We start from the raw sequence: 27,085 nt of genomic DNA on the forward strand, positions 1-27,085 counted from the left end.
GGAGCCCGGCCGCGGGAGCCCCGCGGGCGCCGCCGGCTGCTGACGGGGAGGAGAAGAGCGGCCGCGCGCCGGGGAGACGGGGGCTGCGGGCAGCGCGTCCCACCTGCGCTGGCGAGCGACATCCGCCGGTACTTCTCCTTGGTGGGGGTGCCCTCGTTGGCGCCGGCCGTGGCGATGGCGAAGGCGGAGGCGGCCGACAGGGCGCTGCGGCTGCCGTCCAGCTCTCGGCAGGACGTGACGACGACGCCGTTGTTGTAGGAGAACAAGGAGAAATCTGCGGGAGGCGAGAAGGGGGCATCACCCCGGCCGGCTCGCTCCCCTCGCTGCGGGTTAACGCGGAGCGCGGCCCCCCGACCCGTCCTGTCCCGTCCCGTCCCGCGGGGCTCGGACGGCGGCGCGAGGAACCGCACAGCAGCTCTGCAATAAAGCCCTGGAGGAGTTTGCTATTTTCCCCGTCCCCCCGGAGGAAAATAAAGGGCAAAACCCTGCTCCTTTTCGCATGTGCTTCGGTTTTAAACCCGCCTGTCGTGGCAGCGCTACGCCGACAGGCTCGAAGGGCGCCGCTCTGGGAACAACGCCGGAGCCAGAGGCGCTCCGGAGCACCGGATACCTGATGAATTTTTGCACTTGACGGACTTCGGAGTAGTCGGAGATTTTGTTGGGGAGGTTTCGGCTTCTGCTTCATCACTCTGGTTCGGGTCAGTGTCAGACTCTTCCCGAACAGACACATCTGAACCTGCGAGAAACAAGGAACCGGTTTAAAATCGCCACTGGAGAAGTGCATTTTGTAGCCGTGTTTTAGCTCTTCCACATTTCCCCAGTCGGGATCACAGCCTACTCCAAGCAGACATGCAAGAATCGTGCCCTGCCATTACTTTTTTTATTATTATTATTATCACCTGTTCAGCCTTCAGGTACTGCATTACCCAGGGGAAGCGGGTGCTGCCTGCGCTCCTGCTGCTTGCCCGAAGCCGGAGGCTCCGGCGCTGGCAAGAGCGGGAGCAGACGCAAACGGCGGAGCGAAGTGGCACCTGGAGCAGCCGGAGGGACCGTCCTGCCGGCCGGGCAGCACGCGCCGGCTGGGAAAAGCCACGTGCCGCACGGCTCCGGCACAGGCCAGCAGCAACGGGGCCCGCTGTGTCCAAACGCCGCCGGTTTCTCCATCCCCTGCCCGCTCCCGGGCCACCTCCCGGAGCGGGTCACCCCTTCCTTAGAGACTTTGCGCATGCGGGGGGGTCCCCGGCATGCAGAAGGTGCATGGCAGGACCTGCAGCRAGGGCAGGACAAGGCTGCTCCCGGGACAGCAGGGCGGCTGCAGCGTGCTCCTGCTCTTGCCGAAGACCGGAAATCCGGCTAGCGGCGCCCGAGCTGCATCCAGAGCCGCGCTCTGGCCTCCAAGGACCAGGAAGCGCCCACGGAGCGGGCGGCAGCGCTGAACGTCCCCGCACAGCCGGGAGCAGGGCAGCTGCGAGCAGGGACACGGGCAGGGCCGATTCCCAGGATTTCCAGGGATCTGTGTGCACGCCCGGCCGTGGGGAAGGGCTGGGGACAGGCAGGAGCGGGCACTGCCTGCAGCCGGGCGCAGGGCACTGCCAGCGCGACCGCTCGCAGTGCAAACCCCCGGAGCCGGACGGCCCCTCCGGCCAGCTCTTGGCTCACCAGCACCGCGGGAAAGCACGGCTGCAGTCCCGGGCGCTGGAAGGGCCGGCCAGGCTGCGGCGAGGCTCGGAGATCCCTGGGGCTGCGCCGCGGGGCTGCGGCCGGCGTGCAAACCGCGTCCTTTTGCATGCTCGCGGTGGCGTCGGGCGCGGGCGGAAAGCAGAGGGGCGCCCCGCGGAGCGACACCCTGCTCCCCCGGCATGGCACCGGGTGCTGCTTTCTCCCCGGGGCTCGGGATCACCCGCGCGTGCCGTCCCGCAGGGCGGCGTGCCGGACCCCCCCCAACCCGCGCATCCCGGCACCCTCGGTGGCAGCACCGACCGCAACCCRCCGAGACGCTCAGCCCCGCAGCGGCTTACTTTGCTTGTTCGCCGGCGACTCCTCCTGCTTGTCCGAGGCCGCTTCTCCCTCATCGGTGATTTTGTTGGGATAGTTACTGGACACGTACAGTTTGTTTATGTCCAGCGTGGTCTTACTGAAGGGCGCCATGGAAGAGTACATGCTTGCATAGCCGTTGGAGGAGCAGCTGAGCGCAGCGAGGTCCAGCGCCTTCCCGCCCGTGATGATGGGGATGTTCAGGGAGAGCTTCCTCCTCCTGCTGGGCGACGAGGACTTGCTGATGGAGAGCGGCGGCGGAGAGGAGAACTTGCGGTTGGCCCTCGGGGACTTGGGCGGCTCGCCGTAGAGCAGCTTGCTGTTCTGGCTGTTCGCAAAGAGGAGCTCCAGGGACCTTGGCGGGGAGGCGGAAGCGGGGGCGAGTTATCGGCCGCTCTGCGGCGGGGATTGCAGAGGTCCCTCGCTTCTGCGCCGGCTCCGGCGGCGGCTCCGGCTCTCTGGGGCATCCCACGCCTCTCCAGCAAGGGTTGGGGAGCCAGGAGCAGGCATCATGCCACCGGGCAAGCCTCTGCCGCCCCGGCCCCCGAGCTCGGCTGTGCGCTAGTATCACAACTCGGGGGGGGGGGGGGGCCAGGGAAGCAACCTGGGGGCACCAGGGGCCGGGGAGGTGGGGGGGAAACGCAGGTCCGACGCAGGACAGGACACGGAGCCGGAGAGCAGAGCAGCAGCTCCCAGCCCAGCGCAAAGCCCGCGGCCCCGGGCGCAGCCTCACCGTGCGGGGATGGCGCTGATCGGCTTCTTGTAGATCGTGATGAGCTTGTCGAGGACGACCAGGGCGGTGGTGAACACRCGGTACGAGTGCAGAAACGTGTTCAGAAAGTCAATGCTCAGGAACCGCAGGTCCGTCAGCCTCTCCAAGAGCCGCTCCACGCTTGCATAGCGGATCTGCAGCACCTTGCAGGAATTCATCGTTTTACTGAACCTAATGTCAACATCATCACAATACAAGCTGGCATCAGACCTGCAGAGAAACAAGACATCTGTGGTTCCAGCCTGGAACGAAAGCGAGCGCCACTCAGTACGAGCGGCTTCCCCCGAAACGCCTGCGGGGACCAGGGAAGGGGCAGAGGCTCCTCCGCGCTGCAGGAGGCTGCTTCGTATGGAGCCRCCCCGGCGCAAAGCCCAGGGGGAACACGTGCGGGGAAAGCGAGGAAATCAGCACCCCCGAACGGGTGGAGATATCCCCCGTGCTCGACAGGCAGGTGTTTGTGGAAAAGATGTGATGTGACAGACCGATCCCGTTCCCCCCTCCGCCCGTGTCCCGGGGGACGTCCGTGCACAAAGATGCTTCTCCCCGTGTTTGGGAACCAGCCCCGCGGCAGCATCCCGGTGGCGATACGACCCGGCCGCAGCGATGCCGCCGCTCCCAGCCCGGCCGCATCCTTCCCTGGGTTCGCGCTCCCCCTTTCCAGTCTCCCCTTCCCGCTTCCCTCCTCCCGCCACTCGGGAACGGAGGCGGGGGCAGCGATGCAAGCAAGGTTTGGGCGCTCGGGGCCGGCGGGAGTCGCGCGGGGTCAGGGGGAAGCCGGCTCCACGGCGCTCGGGGCAGAGCCCATGCCGGCACCGGGGCGGCAGCGCTTACTTGATCATCTGGGGAACGGTGACCTTGGAGTTCTCCTCGAAGGCGTTCATCATGAGGCCGTTGCAGCGAATGTTATCCACGCACTGGGAACGCAAGGGATGGGGGTCGGGGGGGGAGGCCGGCTGCGCGCGACCGGCCCGTCCTTCCGGGCAGGGGCGGCACGCCGGCGGCCTCGGCTCGGGGCGCCGGGAGCTGCTCTCCGCACGGCTCTCGGTCCCATCCGGACAGGACGCATCCTCGCTGAGGGCACCTGCCCTGCCCGTCCGACCGGAGACCGAGGCTGCAAGCGCCCCGCTGGGAGAGGCGAGAGCTTCTACGCCAAGACGGAGGGAACTTCCATAACCGCTCTCCCGTCCCCGCTTCCCAGCGAAACTGCCGCCCGGCGCCGCTCACTCTCCCAGCTCCTCCAATCCCTGTCCCGGCTCCGACTAAACGCATGCCGGCAGACGCAAAGGAGCTCCCAGAAAGCCGCTCCCGTCCTTTCCCGTCCTGAGCCTTCCTCCGAGCCCGCGCTGCTGGATCACCTCCGGAGCCCGGCCACGCGCAGGAGCGCTGCCCCGCTCCCCCCCGCTTCGCCGCTTGCTCGCCCCACGCGGGTGCCCGCTTGCACCCCCTCCGCCCACCGGCGACCATTTACGTCCTTCCTATGTAATATATACGTGTACGGAGCTCGGAGGGGGCAGACCTCTGCTCCGGCYGCCCGCCGCTCCGTCCATCCGTCCGTCCGTCCTACCTGGCTGATGTCGCTGGTCCACGCAGCCTTCTCCTGCCTGGACGACGCCACCAGGATAACCGTAAAGGACGAGGAATCTTTTGGCTCCACCACAATTTTGAAATCAAGGTGGTCTATATCTTGCCCGGATGCTTTTGCTTTGGAACAGAAAAAACAGGCACAGTGATTCTGAAAAGATTTTCCCACCCGCCTCCTCCCCTGGAAGAGCTTTGAGTTTGGGTTTAATGAGCTTGTCGCGTTTTGCAGGTTGTTCGTGGCAAGGACACGACAGGTTTGCAGGGCAAAGCCTGGGGCATGCCCACGGCAAGAGCGGAGCAGCGGCGCTGCCGGGACCACAGCAGCTCCACGCACCGGAGCACCCAGCTCGCGCCGGGGAGAAGCCAGCTCCCGATTATTTTTGCTCAAAAACTTTCAATGAGGACAAAAAACAGGAACCTGCACTTTTTTGCAACAAAAGCTGTAACGAAGCAGGACTGGCTGAAAAACGTCCTGCATCCCAGCCTTTTTCAGCTTGTTAGCACTGCGCTGCGTGACATTCGCCGGCTGCCTGAGGAAGATTTTATTTGCACAGATGTGCATCTGTTTTGCTCACAGTAAATAATTTACTTAATTAAATCCAGCCAGTAGATCATGACTTCCTTGAATCTATTTGGTATTTGAATTGGCTCCGTGAGCTGTTCTGCCGTTGCTTTTATGCCCTACGGATTAATTGCAAGAGTTTCCAACGAGGACGCAGCATCAGTTACAGAAAATGCCCGCAGCGTGGCCTCGCTGTGATCGGTCCCCAGGCACGAGATACGGCTGCTGCCTCCAGCCACGGAGACGCGGCTCTCAAAACCAGCGGGGAGACGGGAAGGAGCAGGCTACGGAAACGCCGGCCGCCCGGGATGCCCGAGCCGCCGCGCAGCCCGGCGAGCTTGTAGTGACCGCGAGGGTGCCGACTCGCGCTGGCCGCGGACTTCGCCCACTCCGGCGGCCTCAGTCCGTTTGCAGGTGCGACCTGCAACGCGACACCCCCCCTCCGGCACCCGTCTGCTTCGCGCGCCAGCGCCGCGCTCCCCCACCTCCGATTTCGCCCTGGCGGCAGCGGCGCGACCGCGCTGCAGGCGCCTGTTTGCTCACGCCCGCGGCACCTACCGTCCTCGTCGGTGCTCTCCTGCTCCTCTATCAGGGTGCAGTCGATGAGGGAGATGACGCCGTTCTGGGGGGACAGGAGCCAGGGTCACGGCGGCGGAAAGGCAAGCCCCAAACATGCACCAACGCGTGCATCCCGCGTGCACCCAGGAGGAGGAGGAGGAGGAGGAGGAGGAGGGCTGCAGCCTCCCGGCTCCTCCAGCCAGGCCACCACGGCCCGACCACAGGTGCCCGCGGCCGCACCAGCTCCCATTCCCATACCGGCTCCCGTTCCCGCGCCGGCTCCCGTTCCCACGTGCGGGAAGGGGGCGACTCTCCGCGAGGGTTTGGCGCTGCTGCACGCGCCCCCGGCAGCGCAGCTGGCGCTCCGACGGGCGGAAAAGCAGTTACTAAGTGCCAGGATATTGCAATTTCCCTTGTATAACCGATCGACTAATTTGTTTATAAATTATTTAATATGAGCTTTAAATTAAATTTCCCCAAAGTCTGTTGTTGTAATTATCGACTCCTCGCCATGGACCGTAATTTTTCAAACTGGTAATTTAATGCCAGTAATGAGCAATTTCTCTAAGATTCTTGCTCAATTAACCGCAAAACTTCCACCAACAAAAGCGTGAGTCTTGGGAACGGACTGGAGAAGACCGTGAGCGTTATGTACAAATCTGCGCTGTAATTTAAGTTTCTCGCTGAAGAGATCGTCAACGTTTCTGCTGCAGACCGGGATCGCGTCTTTTATCGAGACCTTGCAGCTTCTGGGCTTGCACGTGACTCGCAGCGCCGCGCGGCGGCGACAGGGCGCCCGGGCCACCGGGGACGAATTCGCCCGCCCGCCGCTTCGCGCTCCGACACCGGCAGGCGCCGGCGGCCAGGCGAGGGCAAGCGGCACCGCGGGATTCGCAGGCGAATAATAACAGAGCCCGGCACGTTTTTCAGGCCCACGGGGCACATAAACAGCAGCTGACAAATGGAGGTGAGCTCAGGGGGCGAGTTTCAGCCCCGAATTAAGGCGAGAAAGCTCGAAAACGGCCAAAACCGTCGATTACCTTCAGAATCGGATTGCCTTTCGGAAGGCAGCCCGAATTAAACCCGGAGGTTCGAAGGGATTACCTAACGCCCCGGAGCGGGGAAGGCGCAGACCCCGGGAGAGGCTCCCGGCYCCCCGYGCGCCCCGCGCCCCCCGCACCTTGGTCAAGTGCAGCTTGCCCCCGGAGCCGCGGGTGCAGATGATGAGGTGCTTGGAGAAGAGGAAGCACTGCCTCTCGCCCTCCTTCCTCAGCGACAGGGACCCCAGCCGCCCCCGCGTGATCTTCCCCTTCTCCGACATCGGCACCTGGATGAGCGACCCTGCGAGAGAGCAGCACCCGTCCCGGATCCGGCCGCGCTGCCGCGGGGCGTCCCGAGCCCTCGCGGCGGGGGGGGGGACGACGACAATGCCGCGCTCCCGGGGCCCGGCGGGGAGAGCCATCGGCACGAGCACCGCACCTTGTCTTACAAAGGTCTGGCTGGTGTCCAGCAGGATTTCGCACCCTTCGATAATCATCCTCTCTATCGCCAGGTTTTTTCGAATATTTTCCGTCTCGCTCACTTCGTCGTGCATTATCCTAAAGGAGCGGGGAGAGAAAATTGGAGCCTGCAGGAAATCCGCAGGAGCCTTCCCAGCAGATCCCCTCTGACACGCTGGAGGCGCTGCATTGGGCAAGATTGAAAATGAAGGAATATCAAGAGAATTACAGTATTCATCCGTATAAATAACGGGACATGCTGGAGCTCAGCGGATAACCTGCAAATCAGGCTGGACTACGCTCCTAGGTTTCTAAGCATTGAGACGCATATGCGTCTCGCRTTTCCATGCTTGCTGGGAAATCACAGAACGTGGATTCCGGGTGGATAAATTCCCCCTTTTCACCAAAACACCTCCCATGTCCCTGCTCCTCGGGGAACAGAGGAAGGGGGGATTCTTCTYGCGAACGGTCTCGGGGCTGAGGAGCCTCGGTGAACTTTGCTCCCTCACAGACACTCTGCCTCGTTTCTTGGYCTGATGGAGAAAGCACCGGAAACAGGGAATCTCCGATGGCCCCCGAGGGCTCATCTCCGGGACGGCGGCACGGGGGGGCCGTGCTTAGAGCCGGAGCGGCGGCAGGACGGGCTCCGACCCTGCCCACGGGGCTGCCGCGCCAGCGCCAAGCAACACGTTTTCACGAGGAAAAAGGGCTTTTGGAGCCTCCGCAGCCCGTGCCGCGTTCGGCCGCCGTCTCACCTGGACAGCTCCTCCAGCTTGGACTTGGCGTAATCCAGGCTGTTCCTCTCCACGTGCTCGTGCGGGGTGTGAGCCAGCAGCTCGTGCAGCGTCAGGATGTACCTGGGGATCTGCGCCGCGGCCGGCAGAGAGCCGGGCGTCAGCCGCGGCGCGGGAATGCGGGGACGCGGGTGGCACGGGGCACCACCAGCCCGGTGGCCCCGTCGCCGGCCGGGGAGGCTCCAGGAGCTCCAGGCCTCGTGCTCAAACGTGCTGAAGAGCGGGAACGGTCCCGGGTCCCATCTCCATCCCGCCCGTGCTGGGACAACCGCGTCCCCCTGCCACAGCTCCTTCGGGGCGGCACCGTGGGTGCCGGGAGCCACCAGCCACCCGCAACCAGCAGCTTCGTTAAGAGGTTGCATTCGGAAACCGAGCCCGGCAGCAGCCGGAGCAGGACCACCGGGAGCGCAGGCGCCACGCAGGGTCTTCGCCTCCCAGCCACACGGTGCCTCCCGCAGGGATGAGGCTTGCTCCCTCCCTCGGAGCCCACGCTCCGGTTTGCATCCCAGGGKGSGGGGGGGGGGGGGGGGGGGGRGGTCCAACACCGGGAGGGTGGCGATCACCTGGAACATGGGGTAGGTGAGGAAGGTCTCCAGGGTCCTCTCCTCGCAGTCCGGCTTGGCCTCGTAGTGCTTCAGCAGCTTGTCGAAGTCGCGGTTCTGCTTGCAGTGCGCCAGGATCTGCAGGCTGTACTGGTGGTTCCTCACGAACTCCTGGTAGATGTTCAGCATGGGCAGCAGGATGTCAAAGAGGTCGGCTGCGAGCAGACAGGCCGCGGCGCGGAGGTTAGGGCGCGGGTCGGAGACCTCCCTCTCCCGCCGGGGCGGCCGTACGAGCCCCGCGTCCGCACCGCTCGGGGCTGTCCCCGGCTCCGCGGGACGCCCGACCCTCGCTGCTCCCGAGACGCCCGGCTTGGGGCTCGGCTCCCGCAGGGACAAGCTGGGCACATCAGGGGCCTGCGCGTGCCGTGTCCACGTTCAATACACGTTCCTCCAGCAGAAATCTCCTTAAGATTTAGGGATCAGTCGAAGCAGGATCTGCCTCGCAACGTATCGATGCTCTTTAGCACCAGAACGGTTTCCCGGGCGCACGGCAGGGTCCATTCCCTTCGCTAACGTGCAGAGTTAGGACACCCGGGGAATTGTTTTTCTCCCTCTCTTTTTCGGTCAGGTCCTTGCATCTGCGAGCGACGTGGCTCAGCCTCGCAGAGGCTGGCGGCGACGCACAGCGCAACRCGTGCCGTGGCTGCAGCCGACCAGCAAGGAGGCCTGCAAAGCGGCATCAGGAGGAACAGCACGGGCAGGATTTTGAGCGGAGGGCGGAGAACAAAATGCAACGGAGAGGTGTCGCGCACTCACCCAGCACAAGCGTCGGCCAGCTGGATATTCTTGCTTTCAGGCCTTGGTAAAAGATTTGGTGCAAAAACATGATTGTTTCACTGAAAAGAAAAACCAGGGGGTGAAAAGGCAGATGAACAAGAAGCAAATCATGAACAAAYGAATCGGATTATCCCCTCAGAGGGGGAGGAGAGCCGAGGAGCGCGGAGGAGAGCCCGCGGACGGGCCGGAGAGTGTCCGGCACGGGAAGGATGCCGAGCGGCTCGGCGGGGGACGCGCAGGGAGCGGAGGGCAGAGGAGCAGAGGGAGGCACCGCGCCGCCCCACGGGCGCACAAGCCCCCAGAGGGAGCTGCTTTTCCTGCCCGCGTCTCCCCGCTTTGGGCCCGGAGCGGCGGAAACCCGTGCGGCAAGGACCGGCCGCCAGCGCGGGGCCGGGGGGGGTTTGGCACGGGGCCGAGCTCCGGCCGTTCCTCCGCTGCGCCACTCCGGGCGCGATGCCCGCCAGCGATGCCCTGCCTCACCGCTAAACCCGCAGGCTCGCACCAGCTCCTCTCCTCCAGGCTTCCAGCCCCTAAATCCCAATGCCGCCTCGCCGCCTGCAGAAAAGCCATCGCCCACCGTCCCCGTCCTTCTCCGCGAAGGCCGGCGAGGCACCACCAGCTCCTCGGCGCCCAGCGCCGGCCGCTTTGCAAGTCCCCGTTCCCCCTCGCTGCAGGCTGGAAACCAACCGTGCTTTCCCCTTCAGCACCTCCTCCCTCGGGGGAATTTATGGCTTTTGCTGCTAACCGCCGCTCATGTCCGTTTGCCGACAGCAAGGCAAATGGATTTGTTTAATTTCCAGCAGTCGATAAATCACCGCCGTGTTCCCCCGGCCAGGCAGCTCGGGGCCTCCCGTGCCCTTGTGCTCCCGGCGCGCTCGAGACCTGCCCATCGCTGCTGCCGCCTCGGCGCAGGCGGCCGCGCTGCCCTCCCTGCTCCCGCTCCGTCTGCTCCCCCGGCGTCTTTACAGGGATTTTTCAGACCCCGGCAAACGCTTTGGGACCCTGCAGACGCCTATTTGCATTGCTCTTTGCTGTCCTCCGATGCCAGACGCATGCTGTTTGGGCCAGCGCAGTAAGGATTGGCCAAACGCTTTGCACAAGGACCTGCGGGGCCGGCGGAGCGCCGAAAGCTGGCCCGTGGCACGCTTGCACCGGCGCGCTGCGGGCAGAGGCCAGGGCAGGAGCTGCACCGCCGCGTGGTGATGGGTCCTGCACCCCACAGCGGTGYAGCACCGTGCACCTGGGGCCACGGCCGCCAGCTCTGCCCCACGACGCTCCCATGCAGCAATGGGTCCTGCGCCCTGCAGCAGTGCAGCGCTGTGCACCCAGGGCTGCGGCAGCCAGCTCTGCCCCACGACACTCCCATGCAGCAATGGGTCCTGCACCCTGCAGCAGTGCAGCGCCCTGCACCCAGGGCCACAGCCACCAGCTCTGCCCCGCGACGCTCCCATGCAGCAATGGGTCCTGCACCCTGCAACGGTGCAGCGCTGTGCACCCAGGGCTGCGGCAGCCGGCTCTGCCCCATGACGCTCCCATGCAGCAATGGGTCCTGCGCCCTGCAGCAGTGCAGCACTGTGCACCCAGCGCTGCGGCAGCCAGCTCTGCCCCRCRAYRCTCCCATGCAGCAATGGGTCCTGCACCCCGTGGCGGTGCAGCGCCGTGCACCCGGGGCCACGGCAGCCGGCTCTGCCCTGCAACGCTCCCGCGCAGGCGATGCACCCCGAGGCACCGCGTACCGGTGCTATGCACGCAGTGGGCCACCCCGGCCCACAGGGATGGAGAACTTCTGTCGACGGCCGCGCACGTGGGAAGGGAACGGCGCRTCGCCTTGCCAGCGGAAGGAAGCGGGACGGAGCAACACGGAGAGCCCGGGACCTGGGGCGCTTCCCGTGGCGCTTGCCTGCTCCCTGCTCGCTGCCGGCGCCGAGCGCAGCAGCCCCGCGCGCGCTCACCTGTTGAGGAAGATGCTGCTGACGTCGTCGTGCGTGATGGGCGGCTTCTTGGAGCTGGCGGCCATGCGCAGGGGCCGCAGGAAGTTGTTGACCAGGATGTGCAGCTGCTGGACGTACTCGGCCTCGGCCTCCAGCATGCTGAACACCACCTGGTTCCTCTTGCGCATGCTGTCGGCGTGGGGCGACCTGATGTAGTCCTGGATGATCGTCTTCCACTTCCGCCGGCACAGCCAGCCGCGCAAGAAGCTCTGCACCTGCGGAGAGATTAACGACCTCGTTAGGGGATCGGGCCGACGAGCCGGGCTGGCGCTCGGCGCCCGGCACAGTGCAGAGACCGCGCAGCTCGTCGGTTCACGGTATTGCCGAGGAGCCTCCGCTGCATTGCATCTGCGAGGCAGCAACGTCTAATGAGGTTTCACCGGCTCCGTGCTGAAGCGTGCGTAACGGTTTCTGCTAGTTGTACTTCCCTGAATCCTCCTGGCTGGGAAACGAACAATAACTCATTTAAATGCACTTTCTTATTGCAGACAGCGTCCTCTTTTCCCTTTTACAGAGATGAAAGCAAGTCTCCTACGAGAAGAAAGGCTCCTGCATTAACTTCTGACCTCCCCGCTGCACAGCACAATTCCGGGCACTTTCCTGCCAGCAGGACCGCGAGGGCATGAAAATGCTGGTGCTTAAGCCTGGCCATCCATCCGCCAATTACCTGGCGCACCCAAACACCCGGACAGTAACGGACAGAGATATATTAAGATAGCTAGAAAAAAAAAAACATCCAATCCTTGCTCACACAAATCAGCAGCAGCCGCAGCACAGCCTGGGCTGCACCGGGCACTTGTCATGCTCAGCTAATTTTCTGCTGGTAGCTTTAGGAATATTAGAGCAAACAGCGTCTGGCACGAAGCACGATTTGTTCTCCCAGAGAACGGTTCATTCTGAGAAGATTTCCTCGCAGGATCTCACGGGGTCTATTGCTCCCTGCAGGGAATTCTGCCTGGGTGGTGTGTTTTCTTCTTGAAAACAAAAGTCTTAACAACAACCTTTGGAAAAGCGAGATGTAAGAGGCACCGTTCGTGTGCGAGCTGGCACGGGCAAAGATGCCTCGGCCAGCGGGGGAAAGCAGGGAGGACCCGGAGGAGCCCGTACAGCAAACAAAGATTTTTAGTTTTGCAGAGCACGTTTTCTTGCAAAAAATCTGCAAGCGGAGATAACTCCCCAAATAGCCCCCCCCCACCCAAAAAACCACTCCACTAGCGTAACAAGGACCACGTCTCGTTCTCGAAACGAGCGTTAGGGCAGACGGTCACGCCGGGCTCCCTGGGGCAAGCGCTCGCTCTCGGCCCCGGTCTKGCCTACGACAAACCTTTTTGATCTTCTTGATGTCGCTGTCGTCGTCGCTGGGCGCGCTGCTCTGGCCCGACTGGATGCGCTCGTTGTCCTTGAGCAGGGCGGCGATCTGCAGACACAGAGCACGTTCCCGTACAGCACTGAAAAAYGGTGCCTGTTCCGTATTAAATTACACGTATAACCACGTATTGTGCCGATTCTGTCTTTAAGGAGACATCACTAGATGAACCAAATAATAAAAAAAAATTGTATCGGAAATATCAGTTAACCCTCGACTTTTCCGTACCCCCAGGGCTCAGCACGCTCCCTGAGCACCCCATGGGAAACACAGAATTAATAGTTATAGCCGGAAATCCTGCCGGTACCAAATGCAAGCCACACCGCTGTTTTCTAAGAGTCTGCACGTGTGAGTTGATTAAAAAATGAGTTGGAAAGAAAACAGCAGGAAAATCTGAAGTCGTTTATACCCTACACTTGCAGACAGGGACAAACTTTAGCTTTCCAGCGCAGGTGTGATTGAATCCTTTCCGTATGAAGCATCTGAATTCTCCCTGCACCGCGCTTGTCCTTTTTCCTCCCTCCTCTGCTCACTTCCTTCTCTCTCCCTCTGCCCTACTTTAACCATTTCAAAAGCTACAGGAAAGGGGAAGAAAGGGGAAAAAAGAAAATGTACTATTTGAAAAAAAAAAAAAAACAGGAAAAGTGTGAACTTTGATTTGATAGAAAATAATAAAAACAACTCGCAAAGAGTATTTTCCTGGGGAAAAAAAAGTCCAGCTTTGGAGAGAAGGGAAGAAAAAAAAAGGAAGGTTTTAGTTAARATATTTTTCAGTCAGTGAACCCTGCTTTTAAGTTAAGCTGGGAATTGAAAGCAATAATAATTGTAATACAAGTAAAGTGCGTGCTGTTTTCTTTGGTATCTGAACTATTGGAAAGGAAAGAAAAATAAATGAGGCCAAGGCATGATTGCCTGGAAAAGGCGGACAGAGGTAGAAACTGCTCCTATTGCACGGTCACAGCCCGCAAACGAGAAATTATTTCCACAAAGTTCTCAGCATTTTCTATGAAATGTCTCTCTTCCAAACTGTAATGAAAAAAACACTTTTTTTTTTTCTTCCCACCCTGAAATAACGAGGTAGAAAACGCTTGGGGTCAATGCGATCGCTGCGTTTCAGCGGCGCTCAGCACCCACCTTTCCCGCGGAGCCGGGAGCGTGCACGGGTGCGGAGTTGCGGCCGTGGCTCCGTGCCCCCACCCCACGGCGCCAGCCACGAGGCCCTCATTAATTAACGATTAGGGCTTGTCAAACACAGCTTATTAAAGACTAAATGAAATTATTGCAGATTCCCTATCAATTAATGGCTGGGAACGACTCTTCTCAGGGCCGGGAGTGGGGCTTCGACAGTGGCTGATAAATAGGCAGCATGGGAAGAGGACTGGGTTTGGGGATTGTTTTGTTTGTATTGTTCTATGTTTTCTTTGTTTTTGTTTTTTTTAAATCGAGTAATCAAAATTTGCACTTTAAAAGAGAAGCTGATTATTTGATCTCTACTTCAAAGAATGCAGAAGAGTAAAAAAAAAAAAACAAAACAACAACTCAAGGTGAAGTCAAATGTATTTGAGCGCAGGAAAATGCTAATTAACTGCAACTCCTTGCCAGTCCCTAGATTAGCGGTTGCCAAGCATTTTTAATCCCGGCTCCCTGAGCCGGTTTCAGGTTGGCACACGTCTCCCCTTCTCCCTTGACGGGAAAAATGTCAATAGGCAGCACCGATGCCTTAATCCCGGTGGAGAAGCGTGATTGGAAAATTTGACCCAGGGTGGATTAAGAGCAGAAAAGGGATGTAATCAGGTCAGCTCACAGCACGCACCGTAGCGGAACAGGGAAACAACTGTATTTTTGTCTAATAACCCGAACGAGCCGGCACAGCACGGCTCACGCTGCCAGCGGGCCCCGGGGGCTTGGAGAAGTTTTGGGGCGATGCCGCTCGGCCGGAGAGCGGTCGGTCGGCAGCACCGAGCCCTTCCRGAAAGCGTCCTTCAGCCTGGGGAGACCCAGAGGAGCAAACCTCGCAGCTCACCGCTAGCCTGACTCTTGGGCTGAATTTGGTATTAACGTGCCCTTTTTTTTGTTTAATTCAGAAGGTTAAAATAGGGAGCTATGAAACCGAAATATTGCGAGCGGCTCCTGCCCCCACGGCCCCTCTCTCCTCAGTTTGCCGTTTGTGGGAATTTTCAGTCCCGATTTGAGATGGAAAAACGCGCGGTGCCTCAGAAAGCTCTGAAGGGCACAAAACCCACCTGCCGCCACCTCTCACACCGAACGGCTGCAGAAACCCCAGACCGCAGAAAACGCTGGGCTCCAGGAGCCGGTCCTGGCCCCAAAAGCCCCGCAGCGGCCAAAACCCCCCAAAGCGAGGTGGCGGCACGCCGTCCGCCCTCGGCCCCGTCCCGGCGGCGGCAGCGCTTCCCAGCCAGCGCCTGAGCCCCGCACGAGCCCCCCGCACCGCGGTGCAAAACGCTGCGGGACCCRGGGAGCCCGCGCGAGCTGCGCCCCGGCACCAGCTGCTCGCGGCCGCGGTTTGCACGCGGGAAACCTTAAATTCTGCCAGAAACGGGATAAAGCGAAGCCTCTTCACGATGCCCTCGCCCCCCTTTGCAGTGCAGCCCAGGAGCCCCATGCGCAGACSGAACGTCCCCCGCGCGCGGGGTGCACGGCCCGTGCCGGCGCGGGCACCCTCCCGCCACGGCGCCGCCAGCCCCTCGCCCGTGGCCTCTGGGCATCGGCGGCGCCAAGTCGCGCTCTTTACCTCCGCTTTCAGGCGCTCGATCTCGATTTCCCCATCCTCAATCTGTTGTCTAAGTTGCTTGGCAACAGTTTTCTCCGTTTCCACGATCTGAAGTAAATGGAGGTACTTCTGCATCAAAGCTTCGTGCTCCGTAGCCAGATTCCTGTAACTGTTYGGCCGGCGGCGCCGTCAGCACGCTTCGGCCCCGCTGTCCCCGAGCTCGGCGCTCCCCGAGTTCCGCCGGCGCCTCGTCCCGCAAACCCCCCGCGCTCCGAAGCCCCCTGCGYGCTCGGGGCACCCGGAACCCGTTGGCGGCTCGGGGAGCTCGGGAACGGCCGTAACGCGACTCAGACCCGATCGGCTTGGAAAGGGCTCGGATGGCACGTGAGGATTAAAACAGAAACCGAACGCAAATTTTCAGGAACTGGCAGGATGCTTAAAAAAAATAGAAAGGCCGAATTTTTCTCGCCTATCCCCTCGCAAGAGTTTAGCGAGCAGCAGGACACCTGCAGCACAGGTCGTCCCACCAACGCCTGCTCATGCCCAGGGCCTGCAGCGGGTTTCATTGAGCCGGTTTCCCCCGTGCAACGTTCGCGCGCCCCCACCGCCGTGCTCCAGCCCGGGAGCTTCTCCCGGCGGTGGGAGCTGCTGCCGCTGGGACGCTCCCGCCAGCGTGCACGGGGCTGCGCGAACATTTCCGCATGGGAAAACACGAGCTTTGAAAGGCTGTTTCTGACCGTTTTTGTTGTTTTGGACGAAACTTGCACAGGAGGTGGGGGGGGGGGGGTTGGCCACGGCCTCTCGTGGGACCCGCGGCGCCCGGCGAGAAACGCGGGGACGCGGGACCCGCTCCCTGCCCCCGGCTCCGGCGGCCGCGGGACCCCCCGGCGCTGCCCCGCGGAGGGCGATACCTGGCGTGGGCGATGGCGGCRACCCACTCGTCGCAGTCCTTGGCGTCCTCCGTCCTCAGCTCCAGCGTCTTCTGGTTCTCGTGGTTGAAGTTCACGGTGAAGTAATGCTGCAGGAGCAAACGCGACGCGGCGTCACTCGCTCGCTCGCCRTCGGAAATAGCCCGAGCGGTACCAAAGCGTGCTGAAACGCGGCTTCAGGAGCACCCGGAGCATCCCGGTGCCGAGGGCCTGGGGGRAGAGCTGCCTTGGCTGCAGAGGCCGCGAGCGAGGACGGGAACAGAGGCGCGGAGCCGAGACTCCCTGGGCAAACCCCGTTTTTCGGAGGAACGTCGGGGCAGGAGGCCGCTGCGGGGGCCGGGAGCGCGGAGCCGCCCTGGCTGGTCCCGCGGGAACCTCGTCCCCGGCGGGGGCGCTGGGGGTGCTGCGGATTCCCGGCGCGGGGCCGCGCGGCGCGGGGGCTATATTTAGCCTCCCTTGACATTTGCAGTATTTGTGCTAATTGTAATCGCGGTGGCAGCCGGCACCGGCTGGGGGTTTGTGCCGTTCCTGCGCTTCCCTCTCGTCTCCTAGGAAACGGGTGAAACGCTGCAATGTCAGACACCGCCACGAACAGCCGGACCAGGCAGAAAGCCGCTGGCAAAGGCGCGTCGTGCCACCAGCCTCCCCTCTCCCGTCGAGTYGAGCACGGCCCCGAGCGAAGAGGCGCCTCCGGCTGCGCTGGTCCCTCCAAACAGCAACCTGCCGGGGAGGGGACAAAGGCTGCTCCCGCTCCGGCCCTTCCAGACACGCCGGTCTTGGAGCACATCCACGTACCGGCTCTTTGCGAGACGCCCCGGAGCTGCCTGGAAACGCGGCCGCGTGCTCACGCCAGCCCCATCCCCAGGGCTCCCGGCGAGCGACCCCGGACCGGGGCGGCATCACCCGCGCGGGGCAGCGCGCCCAGCCCGGGGCCGTAACGCATCCGCTTTGCTCGCTTTAGAGCGCTCTGACTTCGCCTAGGGCCATCTGGAAAACCAGGACATTGCAGAGGTTTGGGGCCCGTTTCCGTTCCGCTCCGAAACGGGGCTGAGAGCGCGGCGAGGGCTGCCGGAGCCCCCCGGCGCCGGGATGGCCAGAACGGCCCCGCTCCCGCGGCCCCCGCGCCGCTGCTCTCCCCCGCCGCTCCATCCAAAGCACCTTCCCGACGGACCGGCCTTTTCTGACAAGAAGTATTTTTCCAGACGGTTCCCGGCTGGTCTAATTTTAACCTGGAAGCATGGCACAGCCAGGCTGAGCAAGATCACACCAGAACGGCATAAAACCTGTCCTTTTTAGCAGCGTGCCCTGAGCGGACGGCTGCTCTGGGAAGGCTTCTGCTTTGCTGCTCCCTCCTAAAGGCTTTGCAAAACGCAGCTTAAGCGCTGCCGCGGCGCAGAGCCCGAGGCCGGGGACACCGGGRACGACGGCCCAGTGCCCACGGGCAGCCCCGTACGCAACTAAAAGCGAGGTCCCGGGAGCGCACACGCGTCACAGCTCACTGTGTCGCTCCGATTTATCCCCATAGAATACGCAGGAAGTGCGGCGCGTTCGGGAGGAGGAAGTTATCCTATATTTGAATAATAAAACTCCCACCAGCTTTTATCTCCTCCTAAATTACGATCCTGCTCCGTTACCACGCTGACACATCAGCCGCGMCAGCCCGGGAATGGCTCCTGGGGCTCTGCCCGCGCTGGGGCCGTGGTCCTGGAGGCCAGGGACGGGGTGAAGCCCCCCATCCCACCGCAGGAGCGCCTCCATCCACAGCGGCGCCGGGAGCTCCCGACCGGAGGCGGAGAGGGGCAGGATCGTCCCCCCGACCTCCAGCRTCCCCCCGACCTCCAGCATCCCCCGCCACTGCACAGCTGAGCGCAAATTATCTGCGCCGCTTCAGCCCGCTGCTTCTCGCGCCCTTCTCCGCTCGTTCAAAGGCCTCGTTAACCCATGGCCACGCAGGCACTCGCGCCCCTTAACCAAACCACCTCTCTCTCCTCCCTCGGAGGAGCTCAGCAGACGCCGGTCCCGAAGCCCCTCGTTCCGCGGCGTTTCCCAGCCCTCCCTCCGCTGCYGCCAACCCGCGGCCGCCGGACGCCCAGGCGCTGCGACGCACGCGTCCCCCCCTGCGCTGCGGAAACGTTATTTCAGGAAACGCCCAGCGGATTAGCAATTCTGCCCAAAAGAAYGGCAAGGAAACGCTTAAGGTTGCAAGGTGAAAATTAAAAAAAAAAAAAGCCAAACCAACAGGAAACGGCCCCAGCCCCTTCGCGCTTGCACCAAGGGCAGCGCCGGCTCTGTGACCGCTATCCTGTTTTCCCAGCGCCCTGGCTCCTGCGCCGCAGGAGGAGTTGGGCATCGCGGCGGGCAGCTACCAAAGCCGGCGATGCCTGAAGCCTGCGAGATGCGCCCTGGTTCTCCACGATTTTCCAGCTCCGGGTCTCTGTTTGCACTTCTTCTCCCCCGTCAAGCTTTTAAATTGATAATCGACATAAAAGCATAAAAATTGGAGCTTGCACTCGGTGTCTGCGGAGCTCCCCTGCGGATCTCAAGCACCGGTCTCCGAGCGGGGGCCCTGCGTCCTCGTGCTTGCGGACCACGCCAGCAAGCGAGACCGCCGGGCGCTGGTGCAGCCCTGCTAACCGCAGCCGCCGCACGCGCGTGGAGCCGAGCCGCAGCCCCGTCCCGCGGCGCAAACGGCCCTGTCCGGCCGCGCCGCTGCTGTCAGAGGCTGCGGTCGCGGCAGAAACCCCCTTGGGGGGATAAATCGGAGCCGGCTCTCCCGGCCACGGCTCCCACGGCCACGGCCAGAGCGAAGCTGCCGCGGGCCAGCTCCGAGGGCAGCTCGCAGGCACCGCCAGCACGGGACCGGCCAGGCGCCCGCGGGCACCCCGGCACCCCCCTCTCRAAACCCCTTTTGCTCTATCRCTTTTCCTGTTTAAAAAAAAAAMCACAGCATCAGTTTGGCTATTTTTACCGAGACAAGGGAGTACAATAGCAAAACGCTGCTTGGGAGCTATTTCTGCTTCCAGAACCTCAACCATCGACTTTGAATTAATGAAGGAGACTACGCGAGTGATTAATGTGCGGGGACTATCTCCACGGAAATGTCCTCCCTCGTGGCTGATGTCCCCCGGCTGCTGCTGCCAGCGCCGCCGACGGCTCTGCCCTTCTGCCGCGCGAGGTGCCGCGGCAGGAAAACCTCCTCGACACCCGCGACGCCGGGTCGGAGGGCCGCGCCGAGGGACGGGGCCGCGGGGCGCCACGGACCCGCTGGGTGCCGGCGTTCCTGGGGGGAGGAAAAGCCCCTCTGCCTCCAGCCCCGCGGCTCTCCCTCTTTGCGCCGCCACCCTGCACGGGGGCAGCGCCGGGGGCCCAGCGGGAGGTGTCCTGCTCCAGCGGCCAGCCGGGCTCCAGGAGACACAGCTCCCCGGGAGCCAACCCAGCAGGGAGCCGACACAGGTCCCCACTGACCCAGAGACGTGGGTTCCCACTGACCCTGAGCTGAGCATCCCTGTAGACCCCAAGACATGGGTCCCTGCTGACCCCAAGACGTAGGTCCTTGCTGACCCCAAAACTTGGTTCCCCGTTTACCCTAAGACATGGGTCCCTGCTGACCCTGAATTGAGGATCCCTGTAGATCCCAGGACACAGGTCCCTGCTGACCCCAAGATGTGGGTCCTCACCAACCCCAAGACATGGGTCCCTGCTGTACACGCCAAGACATGGGTCCCCGCCAACCCCGAGATGCCGTGGCTCACAGCTCCGGCAGGTTCTGGTAGACGCGGTGCCTCCCTGGAGCCCACCCTGCGACCCCCACTCTGGCTCTCCGTGGGGCTCGGCCACAAGCCCAGCAGCCTGGCGTCCCCCCCCACAGCACGGGGGCAGCGCGAGCGGGCCCATCCCGGCTGTGCACATCTCCATGCCCATGTCCGCTCAGCACCGGCATTCCCAGCCCTGAGGGCAGGGACACCCGGGCTCCTCCATCCTCCACTTCTCAAATGCAAGGCAACGCGATCATTACGGAGAGCGCGGGTTTGCCGCGGCACTGGGGGGCTCCTGCACCGGGCTCCTGCTGGGATATTTCCTTTCCTTGCGGCAGTTCTGGGACACGGCGCCCTGGTTCTCCGCAAGGACAGTGTGCCCCGGCGCGCGTCCGCAGAGGTGTTTAAGCATTCCAGGTGAGCTCCAGCAGGGCTCCGCGTCCAAACGCAGGCTTGCTCTCCACTTGATTTACAGCGCGCCGCGCCAGCAGCCTCCCTCCGACGCTCCCCGGCTGTGCCGCTGCCACAGCCCAGCCCAGCCCCGCTTCCCGGCACGGCACTGCACGGCACGGCCCCGCCGCTCCCCTCGGCCAGGGTTTCCTCCCAACCCGCTTCCAGCGCCCCTGCACCGAGCTGCGCACGCAAGGGAGCGGCGCACCTATCCGGGGCCCGTTTGCAGACGCTCTGGCTAGCGAACGCCCGCGCTCGCGGCCCCGCGCGAGGACCAGAGCGATCGCCGTGCATCCAGCGAGCCGCCCAAAAGGGAGCTCCCCAAGCTACGAGACGCTCCACCGCCTTGGGGAGACCACCGCTCGCGGGACCAGGACCCGTTGCTCTCGCTTGCCCGGCTGCAGCGGTGCCCAAGCACRGAGGCTCCGGCTGCAAAGTGGCCGGGGATCCCGGCCGACGTCGGCACCTCGAGCGCGAGCACAGCTTTAACTACCAGCTGCAACCCGACAGCCCCCCCGTGTGCCCGCCCAGCCCTTCGGGGCCTCTGCCGAGGTGGTGGGAGCTGCAGGCTCCGGGGGTCTGTCCCTGGCCCCGACCTCAGCGGCTGCGGAAACCCCCCCAGCCAGGACGGCCGCGCAGGAGCAGCGAGCCGCAACCCCTCGCTTGCGGCGCGGGCAGTGGCTCTGCTCCGCCGCCCCGCTGCACCCCAGCCGCTGCTCCCGACGGCCGCGAAGCGCGAGGCAGGAGAACTTCCCCGCTTTGGGTGGACGGGCCTCAAAATCCACAGCCGGCAACGGCAGCCTTTAACTTCATTGACCTAAATACCGCRTGCACTGGCAAGGCAGGACCTGTGGCTCGGACGGGAGGACGGGGGCGGCTGGCAGCTCGTTTGCTTACGGACGACGGTAAGAAATCCCAGGGGCAGCAGTCTCTCTCCTCTGCCTCGGGACGTGCCCCAACATCGCTCGCAGCCGGGCTCTAGAGCTGAGCACAAGCCGCGTCCGAGGGGCTGCGATCCCCCGTTCCCACGCGCAGGGAGACGCCCGGCCGCGGGCTCCCACGAACAGGAACGCCAGGCGAGAGCCTCCCCGCGCCCCAGCAAGCGGGAAGCGCGGCGCTCGCCCCTGCCRCGAGCCGGGCACGCAGGGGACCCCGCGCCACCCCAAAACGCTGCGTTCCTGCTATTCCCCACAGTAGTTAATGAAGGAGACGGTGTCGCACCCATCTCCTAAACCCGGCTATGTTTGACATCCACACCTCCGCCAAACTTTGCATGTGGATATTGCCGTTGCTACAGCGTCTCCGTATTCGCAGGAAAGCTGCAAACTGTGYGTGTGCAGCTGAGAAACTTGATCTCAGCCTCCCCAGCTGACGGGGTTCTATGGGGAGGAAGGTTTTTCTTTCACCCTACTACTTCGGCCAGTTCCACAAATCTGTTGGATAAGAACGTCTGATGAAAAGGAAAGGCCTGGCATCAGGTTTAAACCTCAAAAACTAGTGGAAAATATGTGAATTTGCGGGTGGCGTAGGTTTAAGTTCACAAATTGCGATTTATGTTCAAAAATTCAGATTTCCCGTGGACACATTTAGGTTTCCAGTGCTCCTGGTGTGAAGGCTGAGCTACTGCCACATTCATCTCCTTGCAGAAAGCCTGGCTAAAAGTACCGGAGCCTAGAAAAAGTTTTAATTTAAAGGTTATAAAGTTCCAACAGAAAAATGGGCAGGCTGTCAAGGCAGAGACCCAAATGAACAAATCAAGGGGAATTAAGCTGATGGGAAGAGCCAAACAGCATTCTTTAAGCCAAGAGATCTCTTAGTCAGAAATGGTCCATAAATTTTTCCCCAAATAATTCATTTTGAGAAAAGTCTCTCTTGACTTTTGAATGCTGTTTCATTTTTCAGGCTTTTGTTCATCTCTCATACATGAAAACACTCAGCCTTTTTCATTTATCAGAAACCAAGCTCATTGACTGCCAAGCTTTGGCAACCCAAATATTCCAACAAATATTTTGTAATTACTTCAACTAAGGGTTTTGATGCAAAAACGCTACACTTTTTCTCAACAGTCCAACAACCTGACAGCTTATCTGATAATATTCTCCCTACCCCAAATTAAGCATTAATGAAGCATCCAGCTGCAGAAACTTCGGAAATTGGAGATTAAGTATCTGACCTTGAGACATCCATGTTTAACTTTAAGGACTCTGGATCTGCAGAATCTCAGAAAAGCGGTTAACAGAAGCACCTCTCTGGTGCTTGGGACATCTAAATACTTACTATTGACCATCCAACAGCAACCTATACCTGGAACGACATCCATAGACAAGGGCAGCCGTGCAAAGACTGGGAATCTGCATTTCTGGTGATGGACAAAAGGGAGGCATCAATTATGGTGGATCTGAGCCTTTTAAAAAAACTACCTGTGAACATTTTAAAAAAAAACACAGCCCTGAACACTAGTGGGGATTAGTGTGTTTAACATACCTTGCTCTACTTAGCCCTGCGAGCGCTGCTCCAGGCCGCACCGCCCCCAGAGGTCCCTACTGCCGCCGAGTTACAGGGGCAATAAACGGGGCTTCAGGCTYGGCTCTCAGCTGGCAACGGGCTTCATCGTCCCCATCAGCTGCGTCATGTTTACTGCCGAGGGAACAATTTACGCAAAGACTTTAGCTTCTTTGTTCACAGAACACCCGTAAGAAGGCCATGATTTCCCCAAATCTCCTTATTTGGATTTGCATGACAAAGTCGGGGAAGTTTTCCATCCTGTGACACAGCCAGCGACCGAAGCGGCAGGTGTCGGGTGCTCGGGCTCCGAGCGACACCGCTTCGTCGCGATCGGTCGCACAGATCTCGTCATGTCGAGATCTGGATAAGCAGAACACGAAGAGGAAGAGGGGAATCTGCCAGCAGCGTGCTCAGATGCCCCCAAAGACAACACACAGTTTTCTAGAAAATGAAGAACATGGCGCCTCCGCGAGCACAGCACGTTTTGGGCAGAAACCTGGCTGCTGCCACAAGATTCACAGTCCTGCGTGCACGAGCTCTGCTGTGCAGGGACACGCCGGCTCCCGCACCCGCGTCCCGCACTGGCCCTGCGGGGAGATGCCCCCGCGCAGGGACACGCCGGCTCCCGCACCCGCGTCCCGCACCGGCCCCACGGGAGATGCCCCTGCACAGGGACACACCGGCTCCCGCACCTGCGTTCCGCACCGGCCCCGCAGGGAGATGCTCCCACGCAGGGAGCACGAGCAGGATCCGGGCTGGATGCCCACCAGCAGTGGGAGCAGTTTCTCCAAGCCCTGCAGCCATCAGCCTGGGAAACCAGGGCCAAGCACTGCGACCCACCGACCAGCCCGTCTTCAGCTTTGCATCGTATCCCAAAATGTTTCCTTGAGTCTCCACCGCCTCCCCGAGAGCACAGACAATAAATGTTATGCCTATCACTGGCTAAAGCTTCAGAGACGAGGAAAAAAAATCTGCAGTTATCGTGTTCACARAAGCAGCCTGGGCTTTGTGGGGAAAAAAAAGACTCGTCGCTTCAGAGTGCTTCTGAGTTTCAAGTCAAGGGTTTTGCTCAGTGCTACCACTTGACTCAGCATCATGTTGGCTCTCGTCTCAGACACAGAGCGCCGGCGGTTAAGAATAACTCATGCGCTTGGGCACAGGCCTGGAAATCCGCCTCCGATCGGGATCTGCGCGGCGAGGCCAGCAGCGATTCCCGCTGCCCCACGCGGGCACCRAGAGGAGATCCCCCACCGCGGCGGGGCTCGGCGACGGCCCCGGAGGGGAGAAGCCCGACGGGTTCTGCGCCTGCGCAGACCTCGATTTGCACCAGCGCCGAGCCCGGGGAAGGGATCAGAGGGCAAAGCTGCGCTCGGGGGCCGCTGCCCGCTGGGGCTCCCGCGCCCACAAAACCAGCGGCCGGAGCACCCGGCACGGCAGACCTGCGCCRAGCCGGCGGCCGGGACGCGGCTGGCGGCGGAGCTCTGCCCGTGCCCCCGCGCCAGCCCCGCGTCCCCGCGCGGGAGCAGAGCCTCCCTCCGCCGCTCGCCCCCTGCGCGCAGCACCTGCGGCATCCGCCCGGCCGGGCCACGGGCTGAAGCCCCACCGCAAATTAAAATAGGCTGCAAAATCAAACTGATTGGAAAAGCATTTGATTGGGGGAAAAGCAGAACATAAACGGAAAAGAAAGTTTCCAGAGGTGTCCAAATCCCCCGTTCAGTGTTTCAGTTTTTCAAATAACTTTGTTCCCTCAGTCTCATATATGCTGTACGCTACAAATACACTGCATTCCTAGCAAAGAAACCCACGACAAAGCAAAATATTTGAACTTTAAAAAAGAGGGGTTTTTTTGAAAGACTTGTTTTTAAAAATTTCTCCTTTGTGGAGAATTTGAAACCTTTCAGGTTTTACTCCAGTTAAGAAGGAATCTAAATCTGAAACTCCTCTGCTGAAGGGAATACTGTCCTCATTGAGCTATAACTGTCTAGATGGATAAATGTTCTCAGAAAACAATTAATGGTGATCAGTGGCAATGCTAGAAATTTCCTCAGAACTTTCCTTTCAAAGAGCGGYGATGCTAAACATGGCTCTGTACCAGGTGAGTTGGAAGAAAACGTTACATCTGTTTTGCAGAACTGTGACACCTTTCTTTCAGAAACCTGCAGGCTTCGCTAGCCATTTTCTTGCTTTCACTGTCCTGAACAGACTGTGTTGCAGATCTGCACCATAAATATTCTGCTGCTTATCTCATCTGGTATGCAATTAATTAGTTTGCAAAGCAGTGGGCATTCAAGTGCTTGAGCACTTTCATTTAAATTTGTCCCRATGAATTACAAAATTATGAGCCAGACGCTAAACCTTTGTAAATCAGTGCAGATCAGTGGCCTTGTAAATATTTAGCGTGAAGGCAGATCTGGCAGGATCTTACTGCATTGTGATAGCAATCCCTCATTTACACTGAGGATCATTCTTCCAGGTGCATTTGGAAATCAGAAGAGACTGTGACACCTTCCCCTTAATGTTTACGCGATGTAAAATTCCTCCGATCTCAACACRAAGAGTGGGAATGGGGCTAGCGAGCTCGATTTAAGCCCAGCGAGGAACGCCGAGCAGCGTGTATTGCGCTGCTCTCTCAAGGCATGTATCTGAGGGCACCGGACACCGGTGTGCCCCCACCCGTGCAGACACGCACCTGGGGTTGCTCGGGTAAGCGGACCGTGTAGTACACAGGAGGCTGCTCCAGTGCAAGATGAGGACTGCTAGAAGGCACAGCTGTTGCAAAAAAAATGGTATTTCAATCTCCATAGTGAAACGGTCCAGTGATCCTGGTGGTATTGCCCTGCCTTGCTATCGTAGCAGGGCTTTTTGGAGAGCTGAGCGTGCCGTGGCTAGCCAGAGACAATTAAATAAAAGTGGCTTATATCCTTATAACGGGTCACTTGACTCCAACCAGTCTTGCTGGGGTCCTGTCCTGCAGTCCTTCAGACAGTGCTCACAAGCATTTCACGGCGAGTTCTGCTTAGGCAAAAATTATGCAAGAGCTGCAGAGCTGGACCCAAAATGTGTGGTGACTCCTACAAGCAGGCAGCCTGGGCTTTGAACAATGAGAAAACAACCCTCGCTCATCCTCACCACGGGCTTTACTGTACCTTCTCGGGCACGGGCATTCAGCTTGGCGTGCTGCTGCACTCAAAGCGCAGCATTTGAGGGGCAAATTCAGCTGCAATAAGCCAGCTCCTGTCTACGTTCATTAGACTGGAGGTGATTTTGGAAACTACAGCAGTGATGGGCAGAGATTTATTTGCATTCCCAGGCTGAAAACCTGTCCTTCCTATCCCACTGTCGCCTGGCATACATATCTGTATTGCCTGAGCTTTTAGATGCACCCAAAACTCCAGCAAATGACACCTAGACAGACTGGCCAGAGGTTTCTAGCATTTCATGCAATGCTGCTCGGTGCCACCCCGCACACTTCTCAAAGGTGCATGCAGGTGACAGAAACCTGCTTGGAGGCCTGTTACGCATTTCCTTCCCTGCTGCTCGGTCCAGGGGCATTTGCGTTCTTCAAGGGCCTCCTAACGCCTTTGATATTTCAGTGCTATTTCCACCTGCAGATATTAGCATCTGGCGATAAACACTGCAGACAAGTAAAACGCTGCATGTGGCATGTGGAGCCCTTGGCTCTGCTCTCCCCACGACCTGGGCAGCCAGATGTGCTGCTCTTCCAGCCGTGCCTGTGACCGAAGCACAAAATGGCATGGGCAAGAAGCAGGACCTGGGTGAAATGCGTGTAAAAACAAGGCTCTGCGCCTCCCCCTGTGCTGCGCCCGGTATATCCATTTCCAAAGCTACAGGCGTTGCACGGTGTTTGGGGATTCGCATTTCCCTGCCAGCATCTTCATAAACACCGGGGCCCGAGTTTGAGCCTGTTACCGTGGAGGGGAAGGCTCCCACCCCCGTGTCCACACGCGCAAACACGTTTTTATGGACTTTGCATCAAGATGTGAAATTCTGAACCCGAACTTGCGAGCCGCAGCGCAGTCGGGGCCACTCCGCCGGAGCCGGGGAGAGCTGCGGCCCGGCGGCCCCCTCCGCGCCGGGCCGCCTCCCCCAAACCCTCGCGGGGCAAAACCGGCCGGGCCGCGGCGCTGCGCCGCGGACACGCGTGGGGCGCCGGGCTCC

At 60.8% G+C, this 27,085-nt stretch overlaps 1 protein-coding gene across 1 annotated transcript in view; it reads right to left on the bottom strand.

The window, feature by feature from the left end:
- Nucleotides 1-27,085, bottom strand: part of RASGRF1 (Ras protein specific guanine nucleotide releasing factor 1) — a 108,891-nt gene that overhangs the window by 10,226 nt on the left and 71,580 nt on the right. The window contains exons 3-18 of the mRNA XM_026060725.1: nt 16,179-16,285; nt 15,289-15,436; nt 12,495-12,587; nt 11,132-11,385; nt 9,159-9,238; nt 8,364-8,557; nt 7,762-7,871; nt 6,987-7,105; nt 6,688-6,848; nt 5,508-5,571; nt 4,371-4,507; nt 3,638-3,720; nt 2,768-3,016; nt 2,019-2,389; nt 611-736; nt 104-274 (exon numbers count right to left, since the gene is read on the bottom strand). Of these exons, the coding sequence (XP_025916510.1) occupies nt 104-274; nt 611-736; nt 2,019-2,389; nt 2,768-3,016; nt 3,638-3,720; nt 4,371-4,507; nt 5,508-5,571; nt 6,688-6,848; nt 6,987-7,105; nt 7,762-7,871; nt 8,364-8,557; nt 9,159-9,238; nt 11,132-11,385; nt 12,495-12,587; nt 15,289-15,436; nt 16,179-16,285 (2,467 nt within the window). The remainder of the gene's footprint in view (nt 1-103; nt 275-610; nt 737-2,018; nt 2,390-2,767; nt 3,017-3,637; nt 3,721-4,370; nt 4,508-5,507; nt 5,572-6,687; nt 6,849-6,986; nt 7,106-7,761; nt 7,872-8,363; nt 8,558-9,158; nt 9,239-11,131; nt 11,386-12,494; nt 12,588-15,288; nt 15,437-16,178; nt 16,286-27,085) is intronic.

The sequence above is a fragment of the Apteryx rowi genome, unplaced genomic scaffold, assembly GCF_003343035.1.
Source record: "Apteryx rowi isolate R43461 unplaced genomic scaffold, aptRow1 scaffold_170, whole genome shotgun sequence".
NCBI lineage: Eukaryota > Metazoa > Chordata > Aves > Apterygiformes > Apterygidae > Apteryx > Apteryx rowi.